This window comes from Pavona decussata, unplaced genomic scaffold, assembly GCF_977016875.1.
Source record: "Pavona decussata unplaced genomic scaffold, jaPavDecu1.1 SCAFFOLD_102, whole genome shotgun sequence".
NCBI lineage: Eukaryota > Metazoa > Cnidaria > Anthozoa > Scleractinia > Agariciidae > Pavona > Pavona decussata.
The window spans coordinates 2,431,589-2,442,500 of NW_028145517.1; the positions used below are offsets into that span (position 1 = coordinate 2,431,589).

General features: G+C 37.3%; 1 protein-coding gene across 6 annotated transcripts in view; it reads right to left on the reverse strand.

The window, feature by feature from the left end:
• Positions 1-1,796: 1,796 nt before the first annotated feature.
• LOC146471601 (von Willebrand factor D and EGF domain-containing protein-like) overlaps positions 1,797-10,912 on the reverse strand; it is a 49,410-nt gene continuing 40,294 nt past the window's right edge. For 5 of the 6 annotated variants that reach the window (XM_085120088.1, XM_085120086.1, XM_085120087.1 and 2 more), the window contains 5 exons: positions 9,867-9,986; positions 8,111-8,217; positions 7,087-7,145; positions 5,100-5,257; positions 1,797-3,714 (listed from right to left, as the gene is read on the reverse strand). In XM_085120088.1, coding sequence (XP_084976214.1) covers positions 3,413-3,714; positions 5,100-5,257; positions 7,087-7,145; positions 8,111-8,217; positions 9,867-9,986 — 746 coding nt within the window. In that variant the 3' untranslated portion in view covers positions 1,797-3,412. The remainder of the gene's footprint in view (positions 3,715-5,099; positions 5,258-7,086; positions 7,146-8,110; positions 8,218-9,866; positions 9,987-10,912) is intronic. The other variant, XM_085120089.1, reaches the window with a different exon arrangement.

A 10,912-nucleotide genomic window follows, 5' to 3' on the forward strand; every position in this document is an offset into this window, starting at 1 on the left:
TGCAAGGACCACCGTGACAAAATAAAAGTACCGGATCCTGTAGTGAAGGATCTAATCAGCAAAAAAATTGTAAAGCAAATAATCTAAAAAAAGAGCAAGGCTGATTTCTGACGTACAGCGAAGTGATTGTTAGCCGTGGCTTTGTTAATAACAAAGAATTTGATAATTCAGCCTTGCTCTTTTTCGGTTGTCAATGGCCGATCAGTTGTGGATCATTCATTCATTCATTCATTCATTCATTCATTCATTCATTCATTCATTCATTCATTCATTCATTCATTTATTCATTTATTTATTTATTTATTTATTTGTTTGTTTGTTTGTTTGTTTATTTATTTATTTATTTATTTATTTATTTATTTATTTATTTATTTATTTATTTATTTATTTATTTAATTATTTATTTATTTCCCATCAGTGAGTGATGAGGATTATCGGCCGGGCGGTCAGCAGATGTCTACATATTTGAAATTTAAGTTCTTTACAATAAACGTTATTTGAAGCCTTCAAAAACACAGATTCAAGTAAAGCATTCCATTGTCGAGCCGTCGTTAGGATTTGATAGTTATGAACCAGGAGCCCATGATCTCCTGTGTGAACTGAATGGGTGTTTATTTGTTTGTCTAGTTTGGTTTCTTCAAATTATCACGTGGGTTAACTGCAACAAGGGTGTTTTACAATCTGAACCTGTAGCCATTTTCTTCTCAAGAAATTAAAGGCTAAACCAAATTAAATTATCAAATTCTTTGTCATTAACAAAGCCACGGCTAACAATCACTTCGCTGTACGTCAGATCGCTCTACAACACAGTCAAATCGCTCCACAGAAAAGTCAGATTGCTCCACTTCGCCTATTGGTTGAAACGAAGAAAATGTTAAGAAGATACTCCATTCGTTGAAATTATAAAAACAAACGTAATTAACGTTCCCGGTATTCCGCTCAAAGGTAATGACGTATGAAATATTGTTCAAAGTAGAATGCTTTACCGTGTTCGTTGGCTCTTTATACTGCACCACACAGAAGTTTGTCAGTGTACGTTCAGACTGGCGTATTTCACAAAATAACGAATGGTACTAGTTGCGATACCAGGCCTCCCCACCCTAGCTCCTGTCATTTCGTATGGAAAGCGCGCGCATTTGTATAATAGACTGCGATAGAACTTGGCCCCCTTAAAAACGCAGCCTGTTTCACAGTCCAGTTGAGCGTCAACAACTCTGATCAAATATTGCTGCCTCCTGGAGGGAATGTGAGCAAGACGCTTCTCAAACTTATTCATCAGGCCAAACCTTTACTTAAACCTTACAAATGACAAAGGTCACGCAATTGTTTGGTAACAATTTATCGAGCCCTGCTATCCGTTGTTAAATGATCGGCCCAGTATTGGCCATCAGTAATTTATAAGTTTTGAAAGTTAGTAGAGCTGTTCCGTTAATAACTCATCAAGCTAAAATTTACTAAGATTCGTCTTTACTAATTTATCTAACTAGTGATAATCAAAGATTAGGGAGTGCGTTCGATGTCACCAGGCTTTCTCCCTTTTGCCATAAGTTGGTGATGATGTCATCCGCCCCTGCAAAATCTGCGGGGGATGCCAGATACGTCTCCCAACATACATTCATTCAATCAACGTTGTCCCATACAATCTCTACTCCAATCTGGCTGTATTAGGCGTGCTTTCTTTCTACGTCGAATAAGATTAGCATTATTTAATTTTCATTTCCCATGCTCTATGTTGACTCTGTACACTTATTAATGCTTTTGACCAGTTTCTGTCCAGGCTCAAACAAAAGTCTTCGTCTGGTGAATACATCTTTTTATTTAATCAATTCTAAAACGCGGACTTTCAAATTGAGGTTAGTATATGATAGTAAAAGAATCCGTATAAAAAGCAAAACAGTGTTTCTGAGCATAATATGCAACAATCATTTGTTTTCAAAAGTGTCAGCGCAAAGCGGTAAAAATGAATTAACACCAACAGCAATATCTTATACTTACTTACTTACTTACTTACTTACTTAATTACTAACTTACTAAGGTCTATTTGTGCCCTATAAGGTCTTAATATCTTAAACTACCTGGGTCAAACTTACAACGGGAATTGCACTTTCGCTTTTACATTTCTCGAAAGGCTTTTTGTCTCTTGTTATAATTAAGAAAAACTATACATTTACTATGAAAATATTTCAAATCTATAAAAATACAAAACCCACTTTTTTGTCAATAATGTGCCCGTTTAAACATGCTTTAATTATGGAGCGAAGTCACAAAGAACCAAATCCCGAGCGTAAAAAACTCAACTAGATATTCATAATCGCGTCAAAATCAAGTGGAATAGGTTCTATAAAAAATGCAAAAGTCTAACATTGCGTTTCCTTAATGCAATCACTTTAAGGACGGTCCCAACTAGGTTCAAAGCTATTTTTGCGTGTTTTATGACTATGAGGAAAACGTAGATCTTAGCAGGTACTATTGGAATCCAAATAGAAAAAAGTGGATAACAACGTATTTTTCAGAAATAATTAAGAAACAATAATTGGAAAAATCTGTAAAACACATAACAATATATGGCAACTTTCTCCAATTTGAAACTTAAAAAAAATCTCTAAAAACTGCGTGGTACCCCTAATTTTCGTTTTGGATTCCAACAACCCTAACTAAAATCTGCTTTTTCCGCATAGTTATAAACTGAGCAAAAATATCTTTGTTTTAGTAGGCACCATTCCAAACCAATGGTTATCGGAACATTTCGAGATGAGCAGAACGTATTCGCCGTAACAGAAGGAGACACTGTGCGTAAATATAAGGGAGTCTAAGAAACCACAACGGCAACGGACATCGAAAACGTCACATGAAACTATAACCGCGTTAATTACACTACTTCGTGATTATTCCAATTCGTTCAATTTCTACAATGTGGCCAAACTATGGTGGTACAGAATTAGTAGGAACGGCGTTAAAGTTAAGACAGAGAATGAAAAATTCACCTTCGCGTGCTCGCTCTCCTCAAAACCTTGAATTTGGTCATTTGCCAGGCTTTGTTGTTTTACCGAGTACGGCGAAAAAAATGAACAAGAATTTATAACGCACGTACAGGACCTTTGTTTTCTCATTAGATCCTTTTCTTTTGTGACCTTCTCGTTGCCGTCACCATAGTAACTTCTTTTAAAAACTCCCCAATTTAATCAGTGTCTGCCGTAATGAGTAGTAGCTTTAAATAATGGGATCAAGAATGTTATAAAACCGATGCTGTGGCCTGTACACCTAGAAAAAGCGTTCATCTAAAATGGAGATTCGTCGTAAAATCTTTACAAGGACTGTTGAACTTTTTTCTGTTAAAATACAGTACAAAAAGGCATTTGCCATAAAACACACATCCGCGTTTTGATACTAAAAATGGGCGTATTAGGAAATTTCAGCTAAATGCCTCATTCGATCTCCCTTCCGCCGGTTTAGCCCAGAAGTCTACGTCTTCATAGAGAACGATTTTCCCTTCTGATTTGTCAGTTAGTTCATATTTTTCACCTTTACCAAACGATTCGTCACCTGGCATAGGAAACGAGCCAACTCTTCTTGGGCGTTTCGTTTGTTTCTTTTTATACCAGCGAATCAGGCAAATGCTGACAAGAGCCATGACAAATATCCCACCAGAGGAAGCACCAATGATGATGGCATAGTTCATTTTCGGTTCTTCAAGTTTCGACTCTTTGGTTGCCTCTGTGGAGATAAATTTCCAGTTAAATCAAATTAAGTTTGACCAACGATAAGCTTATCAGTTACTCTTTGTTACCAGCTGAAACTTACGTGAGGATGCAAATAGGGGCTAGGTGAGCTAGCAGAGGCAGAGAGAGGGCACTTATGTATGTGATACATTACACGAAGAATAGTGTTTTATCTGAGTGGTGGCCGGTTGAAAAAAACAGGTGTAAACATAGCCGAGGTTTTCTTGACCAACTTCGAGGCGGTTTTTCTTTTTTTTTTTTTTTTTGATTTGGAAACTCTCTCGAGTGTTTGATATAGCTTCTCAAACCATTTAAAATTCTTCGAGTAATTCAAAGCCAGAGTCAACTGCATTTCCTAACCTCCTTAACGCGGTATTGATTTTTGTTTCCTGTGCGTGAATTTGAGAAGATTTATCTCTAATAAGAATATTGATTGTCACAGAGCAAGGGTGATTTCGTTTGTTTCTTCTGCGTGAGTTTGAGAAGATCTTCCTCTAATAATTATATTGATTGTCACAGAGCAAGGGTTTTTTCACGAGACTTGGATGAAAAAATTATCACACATCCACAAAACGTATTTCGTGCTTGGTTTGGTCATTGCGATTAAAAAAATTGAAAAAAAAAAGATTGAGCCCCAACCACTTCATTATAAAAGGTATCTACGTACGCTTCGTGTGTCAACAGGGTTACTAAAATGCAAACCCTGAAATCAAATGCTCCTCTTTTAGTTCCATCAGCTTTAGGGTTAAAAAGTTCCTGATATAGGATCTCGTATACAACAAAGTACGCTTTTAGGTGGTGTGTTTATGCCATCCAAATCGACCATGTTGGCAGTCTTCTGTCAGTGTAGCTTTTAATTTCTTTCAGAACTTTTTCTGTTTTTTTTTTTTTGGGGGGAGGGGGGGGTTATAATTATTTTTGTACTCTACTCCGGTTAGTTGCAAGTTTGCAGCTTCAATTATGACCAGGACACGGCCTAGCATAGATTGCGTTTTTCTTGTATTGCCTAGGAAGAAAAGTAACAACACTCAACCTCGACCCTAGGCCGAGACTGAACTCGCTGGGTGACGTCACACTCTTCCGTGCGCCAACGACGTCTGGTGACGAGGCTGAATAACGGGGAAAACAATAGGACATTTTCACTATGGCGTCATTTGACTACAACTACCAGAATCCTTCAGTTTTTTTGTTTTCTCATGCTAATTAGAGCTATTGTTCTTTGCTCTCCACTGAGATTACAAAATTTGAATTTGAAAAGGAAAACGAAATGAATTCTGGTAGTTGTAGTAAAATGACGCCATCATGAAAACGGCCTATTTAACGATGTTGTCGTGTACTCAGCTAACTACTTGTTAATACTTATTTACGGTAGGAAAATACCTTGAGTGGCAGGGGATATCTGTTCCAGTGAAGCAGGATCAACTCGAAGGCTACCGAGATTACCGTCACCAACTTTCTCCTTGAGATCAGCCAAAGCTTTTTCAGCCGCAACGCTATTTCTGTACAGCAGTTGAAACTCTGCCACAATACTTCCTTTGCTAGACGTTACAAATGGGATAAAGTAGTTGGTAGCTTACTATGTTTGTTAGTGTAAGATAAAAAGAAATACAGTCAACTCTCGCCTTGCAGACACCTCGCTATTACGGACACTCCAATAACACGGACAGCAGCTAAATCCCCGGCAAAAAATAAATTACAGACGTTTGACGGGAATAAATTCCCGCTATTACGGACACTCGATATTAAGGACACTAACTTTTGGTCCTGAGGGTGTCCGCAATAAAGGGAGTTGACTGTACAGAGAACCTCCCATAAGCGACCGCCCACTAATTGAAACGTCTGGCCTAGGTCGGTCGCCTCAAGACGTCAGACCACAGGAAGGCTAGTTCCTGTGTCATTGGCGTCGCACAGTTTCAGGGGCACATGTAACAGGGGTTTTTTAGAGAATTTGGCTCCGTGGCTGAGCGAGAAGTGCCCTGTTGCCTTCCGAGATCTTTTCATTACAAAAAGTGGAGCAGATCTTCTTCAAGGAACATAGCGTTTATTCCAGATCTTGACTCATTCTGTTACAGACAGAACTCAAGAACTTTTCCTGAAGAACATTTGTCGTATAAAACCCAGGCGACCTGCACCGTTTGCAACGTTTTACATGGTTGGTCGAGAGGACGAAAGAACGAAAAACAGGACAATGTTACCAGGTTACCAGTCCTAAAAAACAATGCAGCTGCAGGCTATAAGGGGTCAGTGCCAATAGAGCTTTCGAAAGGCACGGGTCTCATTCCTTATTCCAAAGAACAGTAGATGTTCAACACCTAAGTTATTTACTTGACGATTAGAGTGAGATCTATTTTTCCTGACAAACGTCCCGTAACACACAAATACAATGACTGCCTTTACCCTTGAGTTACAGGCAACTCATCCTCTTATTACTCTGGGCCCAGTTGTTCGAATGCCGATTAAGCTAATCCTGTATTTATGTGAACTTTGATTCAAGTTTAGTTACTAATCGGTAAAGATGCTTCCAAAACATTGTTGACCCTCAGTTTTAACTTAGACTTTTTTTACCTTTAAGCTTGGAATTAGGCTTTAAAACCACTTTTAAAGAGCGAGATGAAAACCTCGATTAACTTTTAATCGTAGATTAGCCTTAATTGGCTTTCGAACAACCCGGCCCTGAAGTTTATACGTTACTGAAGAGTATATATATATTAAGAATAAGTTTAATTTCTGCTCACTAATTTAACAATTGTTCCACGAGCGCACGTTGGATGTGATGTGATTGCATCCAACGTTCAAGCACGAGTATAATAATAATTAAGCAATCAAGAAATATGCCAGATATTGCTGATTTGATTTTGCAAGAACAACCAGAATACGATTTAATGGCCACTGTCTCTCGTTCATGGTATAATGACTGAAATCTCATGGCCGCTTAGCCAATCAAAACTCCTGGAATTGCATCATCCAATGATTCAGTTTTTAATAACTGCTGACAAACAAAATCATGCGCAGTGGTCCTTGGAAAGTGAAATTTCCTTGGGAGTTTTTTTGAAATTCTTCATTACTGTAATTTCTAACCACCAATTCCCGATCATTTTTTTCCGGCTGCAATCATGAAGTGTTTTCCAAAACGATCTGAACAATTCGACAAGTCGTCCGCAAATTCTTTCAGCACTGTTCAACTCACTGCGGCTCGTTGGCTGTTAACTCATGGACAATCAGTTCGACTTTGGGGTAAAATTGTCTGAACAAAGTTAAAACAAATAAAATAGCACATACAAACCAACACACAGGTGATTGAGTACAAATATTTTTCTCAAAATCTTTCAGATGCCAATTTTTTAGTTCCGAGACAATGCACACTTACCTGAAAGATGTCACTTTGACCCCAATCAAATCTTCTTTTCCAGAAAGCTCTGTCCAAATCTTCAAGGTAAAAGTAATAAAGAAACCATAATAATCATCCAATATGTACATTTATATAATGCACCGATTGAACCTCGCCACCAAAAATGAATATACCACAACGCATAATTTCATAGTACCATTTTTTTTATAATTTTAGCACACGTTATTCAGTCTTATACTAATCTCGTACCCAAATCGACATTCCCGAACCGACTGAGATCTGGGTACGAGATAAGTCACATACTACTGCCAAGTGTTGATTTTGAATAAACGATTTTATTTTATTTTATTTTATTTCATTTGAAATATCAGTCTGAATTATTCTTTAAAACTCCATATTTGATCATGTAAAAAATGTCCCGAAGACGAAAATCAAGTACAGTCAATTCTCGCCATTACGGACACCCCGATAATACGGACAGCAGCTAAATCCCCGGCAAAAAATAAATTACAGACGTTTGACTGAAATAAATTCCCGCTATTACGGACACTCGATATTAAGGACACTAACTTTTGGTCCCGAGGGTGTCCGCAATAAAGGGAGTTGACTGTATGTTACGTGACAAAATTAATGAAGTATCATGGTCTTTCCGTTCCGCCATTTTGAAAATCGCTAAGATCCTTTATCTGTTCTCATACTCTGATCAACTTTTACCTTCAAGGTCACAGTATTGAGATGATGTTGGCGAGGTATGTAACGACGTTTGACAACTATTTAGTTCAACGATATGTTTGTTCATTTACCCAGACCGAGCAGACAATTATTGCGCATTTTGTGAAGCTCACGTTTTTTATCATTCCATATTTCTAACAACTCTTTATATCGCTAGCCCACTTTTGCAACTGAAAAGTGTCCTAAGTATAAACGAACGGCAACTGAAATCGAAAGATACTACCAAAACACAACCTCTCAGCCAAAACCCTACAAAAGCTGGGTGTCATTTTTTTAGCTAAAATTATCTTTAACTTTCAACTGGTCCTACCTCAGTTTCCAGGCGAGAAGACAATTCTTTAAAGGCATCGCTGTCCTTGTCTTTCAAATCATCTTCCCAGTTTTGAAGAACTTTTACCTTAAAGTCATGTTTGAATTCTGCAAGAAGTATTTGTTTGCAATTACAGTCAACTCTCTCAAAGCGACCACTTCTCGTAAGCGATCACCTCCCGTAAACCACTTCGTAAACAACCGTTTTGTTTCTCAGTTAAATACTGTTTCAAGAACTCTCTCGTAAGCGACCACCACTCAAATTTCTAAGGGACTGCGACCACTTTTTATGCCAGAAATTTGACATATTCTTTTGTTTTCTCTTTCCAGTAAGCGACCACCTAACATATTCGCGTATGATCTGAGTAAATAATTACTCAGAAGTAACAAAAGCTCAATTTTTAATGACGCTACCCCGGACAACTGACAGTTTACAGACAGAGAAGATTACTATAATTAGATCTGTAGGTAAATGGGAATTGTTACAGTGATCTGTTCCAAAATGTTACACAAAGTTTCGCCAGAAGAATGAATAGATGTGAAAAAATCAAATAAATTAGTTTCTATTTGCCTAACTTCAGCTGCTAGTCCAGCGTTAGGCTTATTTCGTTGATCTTTCCCGTAAGCGACCACTTTGTCGTGCACGAAGGGTGGTCGCTTACGAGAGAGTTGACTGTATTATTATTATTATTATTATTATTATTATTATTATTATTATTATTATTATTATTATTATTATATTTTATTTTATTTTTTTGCGTTTTTATTATGATTTTGAAACACTTATTTCATTCCAAGTCTTCCATCACTCTTGTAAGCAAAACGTTTAAAAGCAAAACGATTAAGGCTGAAAGCCACGTATGGGTTTAAAGAAAAGCCAGGGATCGCCTAGGTTAAGGTGTATTCTAAATGTTGCTCTGAACAACAGGCTGTTGTTAAAATAAAAACAGCCTATTGTTCAGAACAACACCTAGGACATGTCTCAACTTTGGAGGGCTTTGTAGATTTGGCCTTAGGTGAAAACCTGGATACAGTGGAACCCCGATTTAACGATGCCAAGGGAACGTTCAAATTATATCGTTTAACCGGGATATCGTTATAGCCGAATTCCCGGTATAACGATAGTGTGTGAATATTTCTAAAAATATCGTTATATACTGGGATAAAGCTGATAATTGCCTTTTTACTGCACGTTATCTAATAAATTTGTTATTGATCATCCAATGAATTACAACATCCAGAGTATTCTTCAACCTCCTTAAAACACGTCAAAAAGAGTTTGTACGGCTCATAAGGTGTTCGTTACCAAAAAATACAGAAAATTCTTGTGGCATGAACTTCAACGTTTTAAAACTTAATAAAAGTTATTTTTGTTATACTATATTAATATTTCCTGTGGTCTGTGATATTCATTTTATCGTTATAACCGGAAATATTTTGCGCTCGATCAACTACATTCCCATCGTTAAACCGGGAATATTGTTACACATTCTACTATAACTTTTGTTGGACAAAGGAATGTTGATCGTTATATATACCGGGAATATCGCTATACCGAAGAGCGTTAAACCAGCCGGTTCCACTGTATAGTGGTCCAGTTTAGTTTAAAGTCAGTATCCTAGATTCTTTGTCTCAAGGTGGCCAGGATAAAAATGGGTTGCTATTTATGCTTTAAACAAATCGCTTAAAGGTAAATAATTGTGATTAGCCCCTTTCTTTAAGAGTTACAATTTTATGTATAGGCGAGAACAGTGTACCTGTTTCAGATTCTTCGGTTGGGGTTGGAGGGGTTTTAGATGCAGAAACGCTGGAGGAAGTAGTTATTGTCTTGGCGGCTGCTGACGTCTTGTTCACTGAAGTCTCGCTGCTTGGTATAGCTGCGATGATGGAATATAATATCATTATGTGCGCATGAAAGGTAAACGTAATAAGGATAGGTAACAAACTGCACCAGATAAACTCTTATGGAAGGAAACCCAGTTTTCTTGAAGTTGGCCTCAATTACATTCGGCGTCCTCTTAAAACAGATGCCTCTCGTGCGCTGGTAAGAGCTAGCCTAGAAAGTGCAATGGTTCACCACAAGAGAGATCTTGGTACGTTGATCATGGATTTTGTTTAATAGTTTATTTCCTGAATACTTTAGCATGAAATAGTTTGTATGGTATTATTTGCTGTTAAATGATATATTGAAATGAACAACGAACGAATGAGCTGACTGTCCAACAAACAAACTCGTCAATCCGCACAACAGTTAAGAGGCTGATTGATTGATTGATTGATTGATTGATTGATTGATTGATTGATTGATTGATTGATTGATTGATTGATTGATCGATCGATCGATTGATTGATTTGTGGATAAATGAACAGGTTTGATTACGATACAGGGAATTATTTTGTAGTTTGTTTCTTTTTATTGTAATTTTAAGACACATAGAATTCATTCCAAGCAAAACGATTACGGCTGAAAGCCACGTATGGATAAGTAAAAAAAAAAAGCAGGTCAGATTCACGAAGATCTCCTACGTTTAAATGTATCTTAATTTTAACAAACGCCTATTGCTGGAATAACAAGAGACGATGGTTCATAAACAATACTTAGAATACATCTTGAATTTGTAGTGCTTTGTGAATCTGGCCCCAGGTTAAAACCTGCATATAGTGGTCCAGTTTTGTTTAGTTTCTTTGCCTCAAGGTGGCCAGGATAAAAATGGGCTGCTATTTTTGTCTTGAACAAATCGCTAAAAGATAACTGTGATTAACCCCTTTCTGTAAGAGTTGCGTACGATTTTATGTATAGGCG